The sequence below is a fragment of the Pristiophorus japonicus genome, chromosome 2 (assembly GCF_044704955.1).
Source record: "Pristiophorus japonicus isolate sPriJap1 chromosome 2, sPriJap1.hap1, whole genome shotgun sequence".
NCBI lineage: Eukaryota > Metazoa > Chordata > Chondrichthyes > Pristiophoridae > Pristiophorus > Pristiophorus japonicus.
Genome location: NC_091978.1, coordinates 252,708,309 through 252,732,309, shown reverse-complemented (window position 1 = coordinate 252,732,309; position 24,001 = coordinate 252,708,309). Strand labels below are relative to the sequence as shown.

General features: G+C 43.3%; 1 protein-coding gene across 4 annotated transcripts in view; it reads right to left on the bottom strand.

The window, feature by feature from the left end:
• The window catches only part of LOC139245448 (calcium/calmodulin-dependent protein kinase type II subunit delta), a 539,947-nt gene that overhangs the window by 200,020 nt on the left and 315,926 nt on the right, over positions 1-24,001 (bottom strand). For all 4 annotated transcript variants that reach the window (XM_070871166.1, XM_070871168.1, XM_070871167.1 and 1 more), the window contains exon 5: positions 3,076-3,141. In XM_070871166.1, the coding sequence (XP_070727267.1) occupies positions 3,076-3,141 (66 nt within the window). The remainder of the gene's footprint in view (positions 1-3,075; positions 3,142-24,001) is intronic.

Sequence of the window (24,001 nt, the reverse complement as noted above, 5' to 3'; positions counted from 1 at the left end):
CCTTTTTTAAATTGTTGAGTTTATGCCAATATAATTAAGGGAATTATGAAAAAGGAAGTAAAATTGTTTAAAGAAATCAACAATTATGCTCGTGAACTCAATGCATTCAGAACACAAGAACATAAGAATTAGGAACAGGAGTAGGCCATCTAGCCCCGCGAGCCTGCTCCGCCATTCAACAAGATCATGGCTGATCTGGCCGTGGACTCAGCTCCACTTACCCGCCCGCTCCCCGTAACCCTTAATTCCCTTATTGGTTAAAAATCTATCTATCTGTGATTTGAATATATTCAATGAGCTAGCCTCAACTGCTTCCTTGGGCAGAGAATTCCACAGACTCACAACCCTCTGGGAGAAGAAATTCCTTCTCAACTCGGTTTTAAATTGGCTCCCCCGTATTTTGAGGCTGTGCCCCCTAGTTCCAGTCTCCCCGACCAGTGGAAACAACTTCTCTGCCTCTATCTTGTCTATCCCTTTCATTATTTTAAATGTTTCTCTAAGATCACCCCTCATCCTTCTGAACTCCAACGAGTAAAGACCTAGTCTACTCAATCTATCATCATAAGGTAACCCCCTCATCTCCGGAATCAGCCTAGTGAATTGTCTCTGTACCCCCTCCAAAACTAGTATATCCTTCCTTAAGTAAGGTGACCAAAACTGCACGCAGTACTCCAGGTGCGGCCTCACCAATACCCTATACAGTTGCAGCAGGACCTCCCTGCTTTTGTACTCCATCCCTCTCGCAATGAAGGCCAACATTCCATTCGCCTTCCTGATTACCTGCTGCACCTGCAAACTAACTTTTTGGGATTCATGCACAAGGACCCCCAGGTCCATCTGCACCGCAGCATGTTGTAATTTCGCCCCATTCAAATAATATTCCCTTTTACTGTTTTTTTTTCCCCCAAGGTGGATGACCTCACACTTTCCGACATTGTATTCCATCTGCCAAACCTTAGCCCATTCGCTTAACCTATCTAAATCTCTTTGCAGCCTCTCTGTGTCCTCTACACAACCCGCTTTCCCACTAATCTTTGTGTCATCTGCAAATTTTGTTACACTACACTCTGTCCCCTCTTCCAGGTCATCTATGTATATTGTAAACAGTTGTGATCCCAGCACCAATCCCTGTGGCACACCACTGACCACCAATTTCCAACCCGAAAAGGACCCATTTATCCCGACTCTGCTTTCTGTTAGCCAGCCAATTCTCTATCCATGCTAATACATTTCCTCTGACTCCGCGAACCTTTATCTTCTGCAGTAACCTTTTGTGTGGCACCTTATCGAATGCCTTTTGGAAATCTAAATACACCACATCCATCGGTACATCTCTATCCACCATGTTCGTTATATCCTCAAAGAATTCCAGTAAATTAGTTAAACATGATTTTCCCTTCATGAATCCATGTTGCATCTGCTTGATTACACTATTCCTATCTAGATGTCCCGCTATTTCTTCCTTAATGATAATTTCAAGCATTTTCCCCACTACAGATGTTAAACTAACCGGCCTATAGTTACCTGACCCCTTTTTTAAACAGAGGCGTTACATTAGCTGCTTTCCAATCCGCTGGTACCTCCCCAGAGTCCAGAGAATTTTGGTAGATTATAACAAATGCATCTGCTATAACTTCCACCATCTCTTTTAATACCCTGGGATGCATTTCATCAGGACCAGGGGACTTGTCTACCTTCAGTCCCATTAGCCTGTCCAGCACTACCCCCCTAGTGATAGTGATTGTCTCAAGGTCCTCCCTTCCCACATTCCTGTGACCAGCAATTTTTGGCATGGTTTTTATGTCTTCCACTGTGAAGACCGAAGCAAAATAATTGTTTCAGGTCTCAGCCATTTCCACATTTCCCATTATTAAATCTCCCTTCTCATCTTCTAAGGGACCAATATTTACTTTAGTCACTCTTTTCCGTTTTATATATCTGTAAAAGCTTTTACTATCTGTTTTTATGTTTTGCGCAAGTTTACTTTCGTAATCTATCTTTCCTTTCTTTATTGCTTTATTAGTCATTCTTTGCTGTCGTTTAAAATTCTCCCAATCTTCTAGTTTCCCACCAACCTTGGCCACCTTATACGCATTCAGAACATTATGGCCTGGAGTTTCTGCTCGGTTGCGCTTTTTTTTGCCGTATTTTGCCTGAAATTGTCTTAATCGCCGCTGAAGATCACAGAATTTTAAGCACAAATTGCGTTCAGTGCAAATCAAATTTCCGTCATCTTTTGTGCTATTTTTGTACAAAAACATGCCCCGCCCACATATGTGGCCAAAATGAATTAAGCACCATTGGGAATTTCCACTACTCCTATATCTTTAGCAATATTTTCAAAAACATTTGAAAGCATGTATTTAGGTTCATTTTTACTTCAGGATTTATTTTTAAATAACCGTTTTACTGCGTACTTTTAATTTTTTTTGTTTGTTGGACGAAGAGCAATTTAAAGTACAGATTTAAAGTACAGATTTAATATATAGTACACCATTTAATTCATCCCAACCTTTAATACTTATGACTTCCTATTTATAGGATATGAATTTTACAGTTTTTTTGATATTATATTAATTGATCTTTGTACAGTAATAAAAATACAAAAATTAATGTGGCAGCCAGTTCTACATCAAACCAACATAATTTCTAAAAGCATCTTGGCTTTTCCCCACCGCTGCAAAAATATATTTCAGAAATGGAAAGTATATATTTTTTTTAAAGTAAATTCACAGGAATATTCACTGCAAAGACTTAGAAAATAATTGTTTGCTTTATCTTACAAAAAAAGCTTTAGAGCCTATAAATGAAAATAGGCTTGGTGCTATATCATAGTAACAGGCCTTTACTACATTCAAGAAAAATGGGTTTCAGAAAAGTTCAATTGCACAATTAAAAGCATTCAAGCTTTTGTTGCATTAAATTTAGCTTCAGCCTAATTAAACAGTGTACACTGACTGAAAGAATTACACATAACTGTAAAAACATGGTGTAGTAACTAAGAGCAAGAAATTCCTCAGAGCAACTCCGAAGAATTTCCAGGCCTAAAAGTCTCAATAAAAAGAAGAGGCTTACCTGGCATCTGCTTCACTGTAGTATTCTCGGGCCACAATATCTTCAAATAATTCTCCTCCAGTCACTCTAATAAGACAAACGAACATTGCGCACAAGTGATCAATATCCTTTCCAAAGAAGAAAATATCAACACAGCATACTTTGCCCATTAAACATTAATTTTCACCAACAAAGCAAAATGCACATGCCTCTTAAGTCAGCCCTCCATGGTGTAATATGCCTGTACAATGACCTTAAGGATATAACACAGGTGACAAAGTCCTGCATGTTATATCCATTTGTCTCCATGAGACATGGAAGGCATTATGTATGTAGTGAAACTGGTAAAAAATGTCAGTATTATGCTTAGTCCAGTAAGTATCAGTTATTGCTGTATTATCTCACTAAAATTTAATTCATGCCAGACATGGGATATTATCCTAAAAAGACTATTTATTTATTTGCTTGTGTAGTTTTGTCTCTTTATAATAAATCTGTATGCCTCGATTTAGCCTGAACTACATGGCCTGTCATTGTGGTGTTTCTCCTAACTCGAGTATACAGTCGATTTCCTGTACAATCCCCATTATAACTAAGTATACCTGAACCATGGGAAAGGAGAGGGAAAAATACTATTTGCAGGAAATTAAGGTCTGCAAACTCAAAAAGGACGCTATAATTGCAAGGGCTTTATTTTACCCTTCCATTACATACTGTCGAGGACAGAAAATTCTTCACAGAAATTACAGAAATTAGTTTTTAAGATTCATTCTTCATGCTTGAGCAGGTATATTGACAATTTACTTGATTTCTACATGGGTGAGATAGCTTTATTACAAAAATAAAACCTGCCTGGATTAGATACAGAGGCTACATAGGCTTGATTTGCATATCAGGGCAAATGGTCTGAAGAAGTAGGAGGAATATAATTAGACAAAACTTTAGAAAATCTTCAAGAAGGATTAAATAGGAAGAGGATCTACAAAATTAAATAGAATAAAAATAAATACTTTTTAAGGCTCGACTTACAGATGCAGAAAGTATATCTCTACACAATAAAATCTAGCAGGACCAAACTAATGTTCTGAAGAAAAGGGTGAAATATAACCTAAAGGCTCATCTATAATAATTTGTAATTATTACTGGGACTCTGATGAAGTGAGCCAAGGAGAAATAAAAGGAAACAAAACAGAAAATGTTGGAAACAGCCTGCGGGCCAGGGAACATCTGTGGAGAGAACAGGTAAGTCAAAGATTCAGGTACATGGAACACTCCAAAGGATCCGTGCACCCAAAATGTTATAGAATAGTACAGCACACAAGTAGGCTATTCAGCCTAACAAGGAAATATTAACCTGTCTAGCCTCTCCACAGAAGCATTTTCTATTTTTGCTTCAGATTCCCAGCACCTGCAATATTGTTTTTTCTTCAGATTGGAAGGTAAGAGGGCAATGCAATGGAGGATTGAACACAGCAGCAAAAGGAATCCAAAATGTTTTTTTGAAGCTATGCACCATCATCATAGGCAGTCCCTCAAAGCGAGGATGACTTGCTTCCACGCCAAAAAAGGGATGAGTTCACAGGTGTTTCAATGAAGGACTTAATATTCCAGATCCCGAACTACATCCTAAAGGGTGGAAGATGCCTGTGCTTGGATTTTTTTTAACGTGTGGTGGCCGTTGCACACCAGCCACCACACAGGCTTGACAGAGCTAGGTCTTGGTCCAGTGGCAAGATTACATAAGAACATAAGAATTAGGAACAGGAGTAGGCCATCCAGCCCCTCGAGCCTGCTCCGCCATTCAATAAGATCATGGCTGATCTGGCCATGGACTCAGCTCCACTTACCCACCCTTTCCCCGTAACCCTTAATTCCCTTATTGCTTAAAAATCTATCTATCTGTGACTTGAATACCTTCAATGAGCTAGCCTCAACTGCTTCCTTGGGCAGAGAATTCCACAGATTCACAACCCTCTGGGAGAAGAAATTCCTTCTCAACTCGGTTTTAAATTGGCTCCCCCGTATTTTGAGGCTGTGCCCCCTAGTTCTAGTCTCCCCTACCAGTGGAAACAACCTCTCTGCCTCTATCTTGTCTATCCCTTTCATGATTTTAAATGTTTCTATAAGATCACCCCTCATCCTTCTGAACTCCAACGAGTAAAGACCCAGTCTACTCAATCTATCATCATAAGGTAACCCCCTCATCTCCGGAATCAGCCTAGTTTTACCCAAGACTAACTGGAGACCAGCTCTGCTGCACAGACCGAGCACACACACATATAGCAGTGTGGGCTAGCCTGTGCTGCCCCTGGGCCCTCGCCTCTTCTGGGCCCCAGTCACTTCCCCCTACAGACTCTTGCCGCTCCTTCACCTCTCCTGCAGTGCCTGCCCGCACTGCAATCAACGACCTGGCTTCGCAGCCGTCGCCCTTCTGCAGTAGCACGCGTTGCTCCCTGCAGTGGTTTGCCCCCGCGCGCTGCTCCCTGTCATGGTCTTGCAGGCCGGGACCATGCCGATTTCTGGGCCGGGCCACTGCACGCTGCTCCGTCTGATGGTCCCGGCCTGCTGATGGTCTTGCAGGCTGGGACCATGCCGATTTCTGGGCTGGGCCGCTGCACGCTGCTCCCATCAATTCATGCAGTAAATGGAGAACAGATATATCCATTAAGGGTCAAGTGTGTTAAAAATTTTATAGAAGGTCAAGAGATAGGAGATGTTGTTAAATGAATTATTCACAAATGATGATAGGAGACAGATCCTCGATACATTCATGTCAGCTAAGGACTTTAAAACTAGATCAGTAAAACATGAGGAATTACATATATACATGGTATACATGGGCCAGATTGCACACAGTATAGTATTCTCAAGAAATGGAGCAAGGAAATAGGTTAATATTTTATGGAAATCAGTAAGAACAAGGATTTAAACATTGGAGGCTAAACTCAGGAATTATAGACCAGATGGCATATCAACACTGGAGAAATGCTCAACAGCATTTTGTAGGATGTTACTGTTAAGCTAAGTAGAATAGTGATCCTAAGGAATGTCAGTATTGAGTTTTAGCAATAAATAATGGCTCACCAATCCACTGAAATTCTTTTGAGGTAAGTGAATTGATGAGATTCATACAGCACTGAAGGAGGCCATTTGACCAATCATGCATGTGCTGGCTCTCTGAAAGAGCTATCCCACTTTCTTGCTTTTTCTCCAGAACCCTGTAAATTTGTCCTTTTTAAGTATACAGCCAATTCCCTTTTGAAAGTTACTATTGATTCTGCTTCCACTTCCCTTTCAGGCAGTGCATTCCAGATCACAACTCGCTGAGCAAAAAAAATTCTCAGCTCCCCCTGGCCTTTTGCCAATTATCTTAAATATGTCCTCTGGTTACTGACCCTCCTGTCAGTGGATATATTTTCTCCCTATCTACTCTATCAAAACCCCTCATAATTTTGAACACCTCTATTAAATCTCCTTCTAACCTCCTTTGCTTTAAAAAGAACAATTTCAGCTAGTCTCTCCATATAACTGAATCCCCTCATCACTGGCACCATTCTGGTATATCTTCTCTGCACCTTCTCCAAGGCCTTGACATCCTTTCTCAAGTGTGGTGGCCAGAATTCAACACAATACATTAGTTGAGGTCTAACCAGTAATTTATAAAGGTTTTCCACATCTTCCTCGCTTTTGTATTCTCTGCCTCTGTTTATAAAGCCAAGGATCATGTATGTTTTTTAATAGCTTTATCAATTTATCCTGACACCTTCTAAGATTTGTGTTTGTGAAACCCCAAGTTTCTTTGTTCCTGCACATGCTTTAAAATGTTACCATTTAGTGTAGGTGGTGAGGAAAATACCGACAGATTGTATGTAAAACTCGCATATAAATCATGGGAAATGGCCATATAATATAAAATTAACTTTAGATTTTGAGGGAATACATAGAACAAGCTTGTGTGTTTATCTTTTAAAGAATGCCACAGACTGGAGAGGCCAGGGCAAGGTCAAATCTGTAGATACAAACACATTCCAAGAACCGGCTGAGAGTGGTTCATATGCTATGGAGGGTGAAGAGATCACAGGCCACTTAGCAGGCAATCTGATAAGGGTTGACAAATGCTTTGACTGAATCCCCTTCTTTGTATCTATTCTCCCATTTGTGTTATCTGTGGCAGTTAGATAACTTTTCTTTTGGCACTGGCAGTGTTTTCTATCACTTCAAGGATTAGTTAGAGGCCAGCCTACTCGAAATCTGTATAATAATGTGTGAATCCTTTGGGCTTTTGGAAGTTCCTGTCTTGGGCGGCTGAGACTGAGAGCTTCCCCGGCATATGTTGGAATAAAGATCATTTCGAACCTATCTCTGGAGTCTGTCACCAATCGGGCGCGATCCTCTATTTCAATGGGTCCGCTCGGGAGAGAGTAAGATTTCTTCACAACATTTATTTTATAATCCCTCTCATCATTTTTCCTTTCAAATGCGTCACTTCAAACTTCTCTGCACTAAATTTCATCTGTCATGTGTCTGGCCATTTCACCACTCTGTCTAGGATATATTAGGATAAGTCAGTAAGTAGTCTAATCTACTAGGATTTATAAACATACCTCAGAATACTTCAAGGCATTAGTAACAAATTGGCCAGCTAGATTGAAAACCAGTGCAGCAGGAAAAAGCTGGTGGTGATCAATGTCTAAGAGTCAGTGACTAGTAAAAATCTCAAAGGATCTGTACTGTTGACACGATTAAACAAATTGCAGAGACAGAGTAGTTTCCACTTTGTGAGCAATCGGCAAGTTTTGAGAACTCATTTACATGCCGCCAAATGTAAACTCTACCATGAACCAATGCAATCAGACAGTGTGTTAGCACTTAATTTAAAAAAAAAATTTTCATTTAAAAAGTATTCCTTGATATATTTGAGTAACAGGGGGCAGTTTGAGTAATACAGCTGAAGAGTTGCTTATTATAAAAATAAGCATTTTAATTAGTGTCGAGTCCACTACCGCGAGTAACCCGATTTAAAAATATCTAAAAATGACTTTAGAAAAACTACACAGAACCATTTGCTAATTATATTGGCGAACAGTAGTCAGTTTCTTAGTAATTTAAAAAAATATGGGGGAGAAATTAGGCTCCTTTGGGGGGGGAGGGGGGCCTATAACGGGCGCCAATGCGACTGGGCGGGGCGAGATCAGTAATTCCCGCTAAATTCAGTGGCAGTTTTGCGGTGGGGGTACGGCATTCGGCCGGAGATCGTGACGTCATCGGCGTACGCATCGCCCCGAAATTGCATTTCGCCCCCTGCAGCATCGCCGAACAAAAATACAGACAGCCGCAGGAGGCATGCATTGTGCGGCCATCCGCTTCGGGGGCGATGCTTAAAGGTGAGGTGGCAAGGCAAGTGGAAAAAAAAATTATCTTCTCTCTTGCAGGTTTTTTTTGAGTTCCTGCCCACAATCGATCAGCCCAGCACTCTGCTCGAGTGCCGGGCTGATCAGGCCGGATTGCGGGTGACGTTGTGGAGAAGGTATGTTTCCTTTTCTTTGCAGAGCTGCAGCGATGGCCCTTCCCTTTAAGGGATGGAAGGAGCCTTTCAACACAGCAGCGCTAGACGTCCCAGTATGCAGTGCTGCTCCAGGAAGGAAGTGGAGTGCTTGATTTAGCACTCCATGTTCTTCCTGGAGCGCAACCGCTGAATTTTTTTTTTTAAGTTTGAAAACAGAAGCGAGCGTTCCAAACGGGGTGCTCCCGAGTTTCCCCCCTTATATATTTAAAGCTTTTAAAATGTGCCTATTAGTGACCTTGCGTCTAAAAATAGCTTAATTTATAGAGTTTCCTTTGAGGCCTACAAACGACTGGAAACTCGCAATGGGGATTAATTCGATCTGAAGGCGTAACCAGTTATTGGGGCAGGGCCAGCTTCTAGCGCAATGTTTCTTAAACCAATGCAAAAGATTACAAAAACCTGAATCGCACTGAACGTAATTTGCCCATACAATTCCACAATCTTTGGCACTCGTCTGGCTGATTTCGGGTGAATTGCACTGAAAGAAATCAACGCGGAAACTCCTGCCCATTATTTCTGATAAGATTTTCTGATAACAAACTAAGTTGCACAGTTATGAAAGTCTGATCATGTTCAAAAGGACCTGCACCAACCAGATGGGCTAAAGAAGGCACGCACGAAAACCAGCAACTTGTGATCGATCAAGAATCTTCTCGACAGATCTTCCGCATCCCCGAGAAATGGACATTCGCTGGTGCACGGTTGGGCTATTTGGCCAGAGAATGCCCATGAAACTCTTACGACTGGTAAAAGCAGGCGTAAGGCCTTCTTTTACTAGCTAGGGCTAGATTTTCGGATTTCGGCAAAAACGATAGTTTTTCGCCAAAATTACTGATTTAGCTACATTAGCGCTTTTCGGCCTTTACATCTAGGCGCATTGGTAAAGTTGGCGTTGCACGAGGAATAGCGGCGCAAACCACAAGTTTCGGCAACTTTAATCTGGGGCCGGTAGCGCTGCGGGAGAGGCGGATACACAAAAATTAAAATTGAAAGAAGCATTCAAAAACTATTCACAAAACCCTTACCTACTAAATCGCTGATAAAGAATCAAAAAATGAAAACTTTAACTTACCCTTTTTTTGCAGGTCTTCATACTTACCGCTGCTGTCAGGGCTGCACCGACAGGTTTGACCTGGTCTGTATTCTGGGTGCAGAGTATGGATCCGGAGAGAGCAGAAAGTACGAAAGTAACACAATCCGCGGCGTTGCACGTTGGCGCTCCTCTCCCTGGCGGTACGTGGAAGCGCCGCCGTAAAAAGGTGCCCGAAGATTCCGCTGACCGGGTTTTTGCCGCAGAGGGTTAAATCGTGCCGAAAACCCAGTCGCAAAGTTGCTGAAAATCCAGCCCCAAGGGTGAAAATACATTCAAAAAGTTTGTTATTCTTGACCCCTTTGTTTTAAATGTTTAATTAAATTGTATTTGAATTAATTTTAAACAAGTAATGATTTTTTTTTAAATTTCAGTGTTGTGTACATGTATTTTTTGGGTGATTCCTATTAAGCTTATGAGGAGTCTGTATGTAAATAGAATCCCCATAAGCATAATGGTAATCCCATTTCTGATTGGTTGGGCCGGCCCACGAGGTTCCAGGGGTGCTTGTGAACCGCCTGCGCCCCTGGGATACGTGGGCCTTTACGCTGGAGTACGCAGAGGCCCAGGAACATGAGTCTCTGTGTATCCAGGACCATCAGGTAGGTTCTTGGTTTTACTGCGGGTCAGTCATTCGCCCACAAATCCAGTATGGTTACTGAACTAAAAATATGCAGCGTTGCCACTAAACTAAGCTTATGGGTATCAACAGGGAATAAAAGTGAACATGCTTCCTGCGTGACAGTTTTAATTCATCATCTGCCCCTAACAATAACAAACTTGTAGCACAGCACCTGACCTTTGCTTGGAAGGCCAAAATCTGTAATTGTTCGACTGGGTATTTTTTATACTTCAAGTAGATATGCTGCAAAAGTTTTACATGCTTATCACAGCGCTTTATTGAAATTCTAGTGATAACACTGAGATGTATACACAATAAGCAGGTCCATATTGCAAATTGTTGGTAATCCTCTGGGATTTCCGGTGGTCATATTGCAATTTATTGGTAATCCCGAGATTTCCGGTGGCCATTAGTAAACTTGAAAAGGATTTGAATGTGATTATCACTAACTTATTAAGAATCTAGTCAATGTAGAGCCGTTATCCACAAAGCTGAAGATGTATTGAGGCTTCAAGGGTATTTGACGTAAGTCAAAACAGGCTAAGGGGAGACCTGGTTTAGGTGTATAAAATTATGAGGGGCCTGGATAAAGTGGATAGGAAGGACCTGTTTCCCTTGGCAGAGGGGTCAACAACTCAGGGCATAGATTTAAAGTAATTGGGGGGAGGTTTAAAGGAGATTATGAGGGGAAATTTCTTCACCCAGAGGGTGGTGGGGGTCTCGTGCTCACTGCCTTGAAAAGATGGTAGAGACAGAAACCCTCACCACATTTAAAAGGTACTTGGATGTGCACTTAAAGTGCCATAATCTGCAGGGCTATTATCTCCCCATTCCAAGTATTTATCCAATTCCCTTTTGAAAGTTAGTATTAAGTTGTGTTCTCTAGGGTTCAGTACTAGGTTCCTTGCTTTTTGTGGTATATATCAATGACTTAGACTTGAATGTAGGGGGTATGATTAAGAAGTTTGCAGATGATACTAAAATCGGCTGTGTGGTTGATAATGAAAAAGAAAGCTGCAGACTGCAGGAAGATGGTCAGGTGGGCAGACAGTGGCAAATGGAATTCAATTCGGAGAAGTGTGAGGCAATGCATTTGGGGAGGGCTAACAAGACAAGGGAATACACATTAAACTGAGAAGTGTAGAGCAACAAAGGGACCTTGGAGTGCATGTCCACAGATCCCTGAAGGTACCAGGACAGGTTAAGAAGGCATACGGAATAGTTGCCTTCATTAGCCGAGGCATGGAATACAAGAGCAGGGCGTTATGCTTGAATTGTATAAAACACTAGTTAGGTCACAGGTAGAGCACTGGTCACCACATTACAGGAAAGATGTGATTGCACTAGAGAGGGTACAGAGGAGAACTTATGAGGATGTTGTCTGAACTGGAGAATTTTAGCTATGAGGAAAGATTTGATAGACTGGGGTTGTTTTCTTTGGAACAGAGGAGGCTGAGGGGAGACTGAGGTGTATAAAATTATGAGGGGCCAAGATAGAGTGAATAGGACAGACCTATTTCCCTTAGCAGAGGGGTCAACAACCAGAGAGCATAGATTTAACATAATTGGTAGAAGGTTTAGAGGGGATTTGAGGGGAAATTTCTTCACCCAGAGGGTGGTGGAGGTCTGGATCTCATTGCTTGAAAGTGTGGTAGAGGCAGAATACCTCACCACATATAGGGCTTAATTTTCCCCAATGCTGTTTTTTGGCGTATTGCCAGAGTTATGCCCATTTTATTTGGCCCCTACTATCTCCAAAAAAATAAGTAGCAAGTTTCTCCATTCTATTTTTTGAGATTGGCGCCGTGCAGCCTGTCCTTTACCTTCGGGGGAAGTGGGGGGGTGGGAGACTAACGTCTGCGCTGAAAAAATGATGCCCCCCCCCCAACTTCTGCGCATGCATGAATAAAAAGGACTTTTTTTGAGGTGATTGCTATGGGCGCGCATGCCCAGTACAGCACCCGGTTTGCATTCAGCCATTTTTAAAGAGCCAGTTGTGTGTGAGAACTTCAATTCTCATTGGGAAAAATTGGAGCTGCAATACAATATGCAACGTGGCTCAAGGACCAAGAATTTTTTACAGGATGAAGAGGAGGCACTGATTACTATAACTGAGGTCATATGGCACGAGCTGGACACCAGCAGAGGTCACATAAAAGTTTCACCAAATGAAAAGAAGAAACGCTGGAACCAACTTGCACAAGATTACTGTGCAATGGTGACCACCTTCTGGAGGTCTGGAGGCTAGTGCAAAAAGAAGTGGCAAGACCTTCGTCAAGTAGTTAGTGTAAGTAATATTTTCATTTATTCACTGGAATTGCAATTGTAAATGTGACCATCTGTATATGTGCCACTCAGCAGAAAGACACCCTCTCTAAAAAGTTATATTTTCATCTTGGCAGAGGAAGGTGGCACACAACAAAAGGGAAAGAACTCAAACAAGAGGAGGCCCGGCAAATATGTTGCCACTGACAACCTTGGAAGAGAGGGTCGCTGCTTTGATGGGTCCTGCCTGGAGAAAAGCAACCACCACTGCACAAGCTGGGCCCACACTCGAGGGAGAGGGCAAGTCCTGAAAATTCCACAGTCTGGCTTTCCTAAATGTTAAGTACTGCGCGGGCTAGCCATGCTTCGGTTCCTAGGGATGTCTCTGTCAGCTATGCTTCAGTTGATGCAATGTGCTACCATTCATCGTGGGCCTTCAAATCAGCCTGCTGCCTGCGCTGTGTGAGCCTACTCATGCCACCCATCCTGCCCCCTCCTCTGCTGCTAACTATTTGTCTGTTGTGTTATATTTTGCAGAACTTGAGGCCAACCCTGATGATGCAGAAGATTCAGACGAGGATGAGCCTGAAGAGGAGAACATCTTCTAATCCCACCTTCCAGACCAAGAGCATGGGGGTGAGGGGGAGGGGGAGGTGATGGATGAAGCCCCCACTGTTGTACTCACTTTGGAGTAGGTGCAGGTGCCGCCCATTGTGGTGCCAGCCCCTTTCCTGAGTGGTACGGGTGTTGTTGGGACATTCCATGGTTTCCCACAGTCCGAGGCTGCGGGTCCCAGTGGGATGCAGCGAGCCACACCCAGAGTGAGGAGGGGAAGGAGAGCTCGACAGCACTCTCCTGAGGTGCAGGATATAACAAATGTGGTTTACATGATGGCAATGTGCGCAGAGAGCATTGACCTTACACGATCATTCCTGGACACAATCAGTGGGGTGGGTGATGAGATAGCGGGACTGTCGGAAGAAATAACACTCTTACGAGAAATGGGAACACTGTCCGGGAACATAAGGGAGGGAATGCCTCAGGCAGCTGATACAATGTTGATGAACATGAGGGAGGGAATGTTGCAGGTAGTTGAGACACGTGCAAGCCACACAGCCTGTCCTTTACCTCCGTTCAGTTCGGCTTCCACACCTCCCCACCCACTCCCAGGCTTCTTTTGAAGCCGAGTCCCTGTTCGGGCAAGGGACCAATTCTGCTGGCCGACGCTCCGACCCTCGAGGCCGGTTTGAAGACATTCGGTGGTGGCATGGCACTTTTTCAAAAAATCCAAAATTAAAGAATTACATGAAACTTCCATTTTCTGCGTTTTCAGTTGGAAAAAATTAAGCTTGATGACGCATATTTAATGTGTTTTTGACTCCCTCAAAAACTTTGTATAAAAACAATGGTGTCTTTCTGTGCTGACTTTTTGATGTGCACTGGTTTTTCTTAAGTGCCCAGAAGGTTTTTTTGGGAGTGGTCACATACGCCGTCCTAGGAGAAATGTAAGTTGGCCAAACTTGCATAAATGTGAAAAGCTGGCGCAGACATCAGGTTACACTCCCTATGATGCAAAAAAAATTGTTACTAACAGAGTTACGCTGGTGCACAATCTTTGGGGAAACTTGGATTTTAAAATTTAGACCAAAAAAAGTGGCGCGCGCCAAAAAAACGGTGTAAATCACTGGGGAAAATTGAGCTCTTAAAAAGTACTTAGATGTGCACTGGAAGTGCCGCAACCTACAGGGCTACGGACCAAGAGCTGGAAAGTGGGATTAGGCTGGATTGCTCTTTGTTGGCTGGCGCGGGCACAATGGCCTCGTTCTGTGCTCTAAATTTCTATGATTAAATCTGCTTTCACCACCCTTTCAGGCAGCTCATTACAGATCAAAACAATTTGTTGCAAAAAAAAATTCTCATTGCCCCTTTGGTTCTTTGGGTCAGTTACCTTAAATCGGTGTCCTTTTATGGAATAATAAAGATGAAAATTTAAAAGAAGAGATATTTGGAAGGACCAGTTTTGGAGCGGTGTAGGGGACCTGTCTTCCTGTCGTGGCTTGCACGCGCCGACCGTTTACCAACCGGCGGTGACCCCTTCCCAAAATTGCCACGTGGGAAATTGCCCCTTTTGAAAATTGCCCCGCAGGAGCAGAGACGCTGCCAGTCAGTGCCACTGACAGATTTTGCTGTCGCTACACTTTCTGTGGCTTGACGGCGCGGCCGCCCTTAATGGGGAAGTGACTCTACAGGCGACGCCTTGGTTTTTTTTGTTGGTCGACTGCCAGGTTGAGCTGACAATTATGACTGCTGGTTTGGCCGGGTCGACAATTATGGCCACAGGTTCGGCCGGGCCGCCAACAGGCAGTCTAGCACCCCCTCTTGGGTGCCAGGCTGCTGGCCCAAACGAAACGCTCCCTGATGGCCCATTGTTTGCCACTAAAGTGGCTGCAGAGTCCGCAGTGTCCCTCGCCTTTAACTGAAGGGGAGGGACATTGTGACGCGCGGCACTGATGACTTGTAGCGTCGGCCACTATGACCTGCCCTCACTTCCGCCCCGCAAGTGGCGGCAACTCCGACCCGACCGCACTTCCGCCCTGATGATGAGCCACTTCTGCCCCACTCCAAAAATAAAAGCAAGTGCTGAATTTCTCCAGTTTGGCCGCCCCATGCATTGGGACAGCCGGGACACTTCAAGAGTGGCAGGTGTGACTCATTTCGGGTGGTGGGCGATTTCAGCCCCAATGAATTGGGACTGCATGTCAGACAAAGGCAGATGATGAGTTGAGAGAGGAGTGGATGGTGTCAGCATACATGTAGAACCTAATCCCATGGCTTTGGATAATGTTGCCAAGGGGAAACATGTAGATAAGAAAGAGGAGGGGGCCAAGGGTAAAGTGTTGAGGGACTCCAGAAGCTATCCAATGGAAAATAGAGAGCTGAGGAGACATGGTGAATTGACCTTTTAAGAAATGTCTCCTGAAAAGGAATCGGACGAAAAAAAAATCTTGTTAGAATTCATGCAGTGGATGGATCAGTATTTGGAGAGTCAGATTAATGTTTTAGGTGGGGACCCTTCCAGAGAATTGTTTTCTCTTCTCAGATGCTCATGCAGATTTGACACCAAATTAAGTACGTAGTGTATAGTATCATTATATTTTACCATAGAGACTCCTTACCACGGGGCCCCGACACGACTAACATCACCCTTGGACAGGAACAGAAATAACACCGGATTTCAGGTTCAATGACAGAAAATATACTACAATACGCATTCTTCACAAATTCTGTTGTGATAAGCAGTGGTTAAATTGTGATTTGAAAAGTTGTCTGGTAATTTATATAATTGATGCCAGTTTAATTGAATTGAATTGAGGACAGAATTTATGCAGCAAAATATCCCTTTCCAAACTCACATTTCTAATCTCTGCTAGATGAGTTGACTCGCACCACAATGAACAAAATAATAATTTCTCAACATAATTAGACTCGGAGTATGAACATAAAAGGTGAATACAGACCAGTTCATCAATTTTATTAATTCAGTGTCAGCCACTGACAATTTCCATGCACTTGTCTTCAATTAATGGCAATTCAATAAACTAGGTTTCTTACTACATCAATAATTTAACCTCAGGCAATTAAGAGAACACCTCAATACAACAAACAGATATATGTTACACAGAGGGCATTCATCATAACTAATTAAGTACAATAAATAACTAGACCTCATCATCCATGCAGTGAGGAAAAATAGCAAGCTTTGTTGCTGTAAACAAACGTGATTATGGCACAGACAAGAATCAATAGGAGCTCAATCAACTAGATCAATATCTTTGCTGGAGCCAAGGAAACTGCTTTTGGGATTGCTAAAGGTTGTACTGGTGGAGGCAATATGAATTATCCAAGCATTGGTTAGTGACATGGATACTCTGGGCACAAGATGCTGACAGACACTGAACCAGACAGCAGGATCCAAAGGAAGACTGATTTATAAGTGAAGCTGAGTGGGCAAAAAACATGTCAGATGGAATATTACATGAGAAGTTATCTATTTTGGTAGGAAAAATAGATAAGCAGAATATATATTTTTTTAAGTGGTGAGAGATTGGGAAATGTTGGTAATCAAATGGACCTCGGGGTCCTTGTACACGAATCATTGAAAGTTAACATGCAGGTACAGCAACCAATTAGGAAACCAAATGGTATATTAATTTTTATACAAAAGGATTGGAGTACAAGAGTAAATAAATCTTACTGCAATTATGTCGGGCCTTGGTGAGATCACACCTGGAATATTGTGGGTTCCTTACTGAAGAAAGGTACTTGCCATTGAGGGTGTGCAACAAAAGTTGCCCAGACTAATTCCTGGGATGGTGCTATTCTCCTATTGGAAGATATTGAGGAAACTAGGCCTATATTCCCTGGTATTTAGTAGAATAAGAGGTGATCTCATTGAAACATATAAAATTCCTACAGGGCTTGACAGGGTTGATGCTGGGAGAATGTTTCCCCTGGCTGGGGAGTCTAGAACTAGGGGTCAGCCATTTAGAACTGAGATGAGGAAGAATTTCTTCACTCAAAGGGTTGTGAATCTTTGGAATTCTCTAGCCCAGAGAGCTGTGATTGCTCAGTCGTTGAGTATATTCAAGACACAGATCGATAAATATTTGGATACTAACGGAATCAAGGGATACAGGGATAGTGCAGGAATGTGGAGTTAGAACATACGAAAATAAGAAATAGGAGCAGGAGTAGGCCATTTGGCCCCTCGAGCCTGTTCCGCCATTTAATAAGATCATGGCTGATCTGATCATGCACTCAGCTCCACTTTCCTGCCTGCTCCCCATAACCCTTTATTCCCCTATCGCTCAAAAATCTGTCGATCTCTGTCTTAAATATATTCAATGACCCAGCCTCCACAGCTCTCTGGGGCAGAGATTTCCACAGATTTACAACTCTCAGAAGAAATTCCTCCTCATCTCAGTTTTAAATGGGCGGTCCCTTATTCTGAGACTATGCCCCCTAGTTTAATTTCCCCTGAGAGGAAGTATCCACTCTGCATCCATCTTGTTGACCCCCCTCATTATCTTATATGTTTAGATAAGATAACTTCTCATTCTTCTGAACTCCAATGAGTATAGGCCCAACCTACCTTCTTAAGTCAAATCCTCATCTCCAGAAGCAACCTAGTGAACCTTCTCTGAACAGCCTCCAATGCAGGTATATCCTCCCTTAAATACGGAGACCAAAACTGTACGCAGTACACTCGGTGTGGTCTCACCAATACCCTGTATAGTTGTAGCAGGACTTCCCTGCTTTTATACATCCCCTTTGCAATAAAGGCCAACATTACATTTGCCTTCCTGATTACTTGCTGTACCTGCATACGAACTTTTTGTGTTTCATGCAAAAGAATCCCCAGGTCCCTCTGTACTGCAGCACTTTGTAATTTTTCTCCATTTAAATAATAATTTGTTTTTTTAATTTTTTTTGCCAAAGTGGAAAACCTCACACTTTCCCACATTATATTCCATCTGCAAGATTTTTGCCCACTCACTTAGCCTTTATCCTTTTGCAGTATATCCCTTTGCAGATTCTTTATGTCCTCCTCACAATTTGCTCTCGCACCCATCTTTGTATCATCAGCATACTTGGCTACGTTACACTCGGCCCCTTCATCCAAGTCATTAATATAGACTGTAAATAGTTGAGGTCCCAGCACCAATCCCTGCGGCACCCCACTAGTTATTGTTTGCCAACCGGAAAATGACCCATTTATACCAACTCTCTGTTTTCTGTTAGTTAGCCAATCCTCTATCCATGCTAATATATTACGCTCAACCCTGTGAACTTTTATCTTGTGCAGTAACCTTTTATGTGGCACCTTATCGAATGCCTTCTGGAAATCCAAATACACCACATCCACTGGTTCTCCCTTATCCACCCTGCTCGTTACATCCTCAAAGAACTCCAGCAAATTTGTCAAACATGATTTCTCTTTCATAAAACCATGTTGACACTGCTTGATTGAATAACGCTTTTCCAAATGTCCTGTTACTGCTTTCTTAATAGTGGACTCCAGCATTTTCCCAACGCCAGATGTTAAGCTAACTGGTCTATAGTTTCCTGCTTTCTGTCTGCCTCCTTTTTAAAATAGGGACGTTACATTTGCGGTTTTCCAATCTGCTGGGACCTCACCAGAATCCAGGGAAGTTTGGTAGATTACAACCAATGCATCCACTATCTCTGCAACCACTTTTTTTAAGACCCTAAGATGCAAACCATCAGGTCCAGGGGACTTGTCCGCCTTTAGTCCCATTATTTTATTGAGTACTGCTTCTTTAGTGATCGTGATTGTATTAAGTTCCTCACTCCCTATAGCCCCTTGATTATCCACTATTGAGATGTTTTTAGTGTCTTCTACCGTGAAGACTGATACAAAATATTTGTTCAAAGTCTCTGCTATTTCCCTGTTCCCCATTATTAATTCCCTAGTCTCATTCTCTAAGGGACCAACATTTACTTTAGCCACTCTGACTTTTTATGTACCTTAGAAACTTTTACTATCTGTTTTTATATTTCATGCTAATTTGCTTTCATTATCTATCTTCCCTCTCTATTATTTTTTTAGTCGTTCTTTGCTGGATTTTAAAAGTTTTCCAATCCTCTGGCCTCCCACTCGTCTTGGCCACTTTGTGTGCCCTTTTTTTCAATTTAATACCATCCCTTATTTCCTTAGTTCGCCAAGGATAGTTATCCCTTCTCTAACACTCTTTCCTTCTCATTGGAATATATTTTTGTTGAGAGGTATGAAATATCTTCTTAAATGTCTGCCACAGCTCGTTAACCGTCCCACACATTAATTTATTTTCCCAGTCCACTTTAGCCAGCTCTGCCTTCATACCTTTGTAGTCTCCTTTGTTTAAGCTTAGGACACTGGTTTGAGATCCAACTTTCTCACCCTCCAACTGAATTTGAAATTCAACCATGCGACGGTCACTCATTCCTAGTGGATCCTTTCCTAGGAGATCATTTATTAATCCTGTCTTATTACACAGTACCAGATCTAAGATAGCCTGCTCTGTGGTTGATTCCCCAACATACTGTTCAAGGAAACTATCCTGGATACATTCTATGCATTCTTCCCCAAGGCTACCCTGCACAATTTGCTTTGTCCAATTAATATGAAGGTTAAAATCGCCCATGATTATTGCCATTCCTTTTTTACAAGCCTCCATTATTTCTTGATTTAATATTTCATCCAACAGTGTAGCTACTGTTAGGGGCCTATAAACTATGCCCACGAGCAACTTTTTCCCCTTACTATTCCTTGGGGCTGAAATTCATCGTCCCCGAAGGGACGGCTACCGCAGAGTTTGGGCGGGCGACCAATAAAATCAATGGGCCGCTGTGGTTGGATGATTTTCCCTCCCTGAGTCATATTCAGCTCAGCGGGGGGATTTGAGCGGTGTGCACTTCCGCTGGAAACGGCGCGGTGAAGCCGCTGTAAAGGAGACTTTCCAGCGGAGAGCTCTGCAGCGTGCGGGCTACTGAAAAGCCACCAAGACAGGGATTTTCAGCTGCAAAAAGGTAGTCCTTTTCCCAGCAATGTCCCTGCGAGGTATTCGAGTCGGTGCTCGAACGGGACACCGCTGGAGTGTTGCCGTGATCAGGGCCCTTTGGCAGGGAAATAGTTTTATTAATTTTAGTATTTTTAATTAAGAGTACAGCATCCACTGTATTGATCTTTTAATAGTTTAATTAGTTATTAGTGATTTTATTTAAGAATATAGTATCCACTGTATTTCTCTTTTCATATAGTTTTATTAATTGTTTTGGCTCCATTCAACCTGCTAAATGCTGCTCAGAGGTTTACACATACTTTTGTACAACTTTCAGGTCTGACTCTTTAGTGGAGTCCTGTGGGCTGCAGAGACCTGCTTGGCGGTATTCACCCTGAAGACGGGAGGAGTGTTGGGAGGGTGATACCTGGTACACCTGCACAGAAGCAGGGTGGCACGCAGGAGAAGGCGTCGCAGACAGGCAGCGGGCAAGGGAGGCAGCAATCCTGATTTGTTCATTCTGTGCCAGACCAGTGTGCCCACCGTCTTCACAGGCCTGAATCAGGATTGCGATTGGCTGCTTGGGGACAAGGGATATCTCCTGTATACTTGGCTGCTCACTCCTCTGCGGAACCACAGGACAGCGCCAGAACATGCATACAATGATGCTCATTGTGCCACCAGGTGCATCATCGAGCAGTGCATAGGCATCCTTAAGCAAAGGTTCCGGTGCCTAGACCGCTCTGGTGGCACCTTGCAGTACTCCTCAATGGGTCTCCATCATCATCGTGGTCTGCTGTATGCTGCACAACCAGGTCATCATGAGGGGACAGCTGCTGGAGATCAAGCGAGCAGTACCACCCGAGGAGGAGGAGGAGAAGGAGGTGGTGCAGGAGGAGGTGGAGGAGAATAATCCCCTTCACTCCAAAGCTAGGAGGCGTCGACCCATTGGCACCTTGGAAGGGCCGGGTGCAGACTGGCCAGCACCACCTGGGATGGTGCGTCCTCACATATATGAAAGTGCCTGATACCTTTCCTGCAATCTCCTTCCATGCATTACGTACTGGCGGTCTGCCAGGTCTTTCCACGTCAGGAAACAGTATTCTTCTATCCTCCACACTGTCCATCAGTGTCTCCAGCTCCATATCAGTGAACCTGTTGGCTCTCCTTGCACCTCTTACACCAGCCATCTTTCCAGACTCCATCCAACCTCCTTCCCCCCTCAGGGCCTTGCTGCAAACCCTGGGCTTTAAAAAGGCCAGGGAGCAGCTGGCTCATTAGAAACCCTTACCTGCATGCTGAATTTCTCAGTGGTGGTAATGCTCAAATTAAGACAGGCACACCGCTGAAAAATCTACTTTGGAAGGGTTCATTTGCACTGGAACCCATTTGTTCACTTTTGGAGTTGAATATGGGGTGGCCCAGCCACAAGTAAATTTCAGTGCTAATGGCCAAGAAAGGTGGAGGGAGCACCAGTTTTCCAGCGGTACTGAATTTTGGGCCCCCGATCTCCACCCAAACTGATTCAACATCTTGATCTTCTGAGCCAATATCGTTTCTCACTAATGCACTGATCTCATCCTTTAATAATAGAGCTACCCCACCTCCTTTGCTTTTCTGTCTGTTCTTCTGAATGGTCAAATACCCCTGAATATTCAGTTCCAAGCCTTGGTCACCTTGCAACCAAGTCTCTGTAATAGCTATCAGATAATACCCATTTGCATCTATTTGTGCCGTCAACTCATCTATTTTGTTACGAATGCGACGTGCATTCAGATAAAGAGCTTTTAAATTTGTTTTTTTACCATTTTTTTTTCCTGTTTTGACCCCACTTTCTGATACACTTTTATGTTTATACATTCTGAGTTGAGGTAGAAGAACAACCAAGATCTTACTGAATGGCGAACAGCTCAAAAGGGCCAAATGGCCTACTAATGCTCTTATTTCTTGAAGCCCTTTTGCAGGGTAGTCGTGTACTGATAAGACTGGTTTTAGTGTATAGGGACAACACTGATTTTGAGGAAGAAGTTCATTTGGTCTGGTTTAGGATCACTTTTGTCACTTAGTTTTTATTATATATAATATATACATATATATTGGCCTAGGCTTTTGGGCTCCTCAATTGGGGCCCCATCTCTGCTGAGACAGAATCTCTGTCCTCTACAACAATGCCCCGCTGACCCTGGCCATATTTATGGTCTCAGGGTCATTGACATATAGGAGGCAAGTTCCCCAGTCTCTGCCAGGAAGTCGTGTCAGAATGGGGGCGGAGAGTTGCTTTGGCAGGCCTCAGGTGGTTGCTTCAAGGGGAAGGGAGAAGGGAAGCTGGCAAGCTGGCTAGCGGGCTAAAGAAATGACTTTGTTCCTGAAAATTCTAAATTATTTATATTGGGGCCCGTGCATGGCTGTGGTCTGAAAATACGAGCACAGGCCCCCCTGCCTGCCACTGAACACTCAATTCCACGTTCTATCCTGCATTCAGCATTCTAAGTGAGCAAATGTAGAAAACAGAATGGATGTCATAGTTCTCACATCTGCATCAATTTACATCCACCCATAGCACATCCGGATAGATTTATTCTGTCCCGCTGGAGTTCACTCATGGATAATAGAAGGTTATAGAAACATAGCAAATAGGTGCAGGAGTAGGCCATTCGGCCCTTCGAGCCTGCACCACCATTCAATAAGATCATGGCTGATCATTCCTTCAGTACCCTTTTCCTACTTTTTCTCCATACCCCTTGATCCCCTCAACCGTAAGGGCCATATCGAACTCTCTCTTGAATATATCCAGTGAACTGGCATCAACAACTCTCTGCGGCAGGGAATTCCACAGGTTAACGACTCTGAGTGAAGAAGTTTCTCCTCATCTCAGTCCTAAATGGCCTACCCCTTATCCTAAGACTATGTCCCCTGGTTCTGGACTTCCCCAACATCGGGAACATTCTTCCCGCATCTATCCTGTCCAGTCCCGTCAGAATCTTATACGTTTCTATGAGATCCCCTCTCATCCCTCTAAACTCCAGTGAATAAAGGCCCAGTTGATCCAGTCTCTCCTCATATGACAGTCCAGCCATCCCTGGATTCAGTCTGGTGAACCTTCGCTGCACTCCCTCAATGGCAAGAATGTCCTTCCTCAGACTAGGAGACCAAAACTGAACACAATATTCCAGGTGAGGCCTCACTAAGGCCCTGTACAGCTGCATTAAGACCTCCCTGCTTCAATATTCAAATCCCCTAGCTAGGAAGGCCAACATACCATTTGCCTTCTTTACCGCCTGCTGTACCTGCGTGCCCACTTTCAGTGACTGATGAACCATGACACCCAGGTCTCGTTGCACCTCCCCTTTTCCTAATCTGCCGCCATTCAGATAATATTCTGCCTTCGTGTTTTTGCCCCCAAAATGGATAACCTCACATTTATCCACATTACACTGCATCTGCCATGTATTTGCCCACTCACCTAACCTGTCCAAGTCACTCTGCAGCCCCTTAGCATCCTCCTCACAGCTCACACCGCCACCCAGTTTAGTGTCATCCGCAAACTTGGAGATATTACACTCAATTCCTTCATCTAAATCATTAATGTACATTGTAAAGAGCTGGGGTCCCAGCACTGAGCCCTGTGGCACTCCACTAATCACTGCCTGCCATTTTGAAAAGGATCCGTTTATCCCGACTCTCTGCTTCCTGTCTGCCAAACAGTTCCCTATCCACGTCAGTATATTACCCCCAATACCATGTGCTTTGATTTTGCACACCAATCTCTTGTGCGGGACCTTGTCAAAAGCCTTTTCAAAGTCCAAATACACCACATCTACTGGTTCTCCCTTGTCCACTCT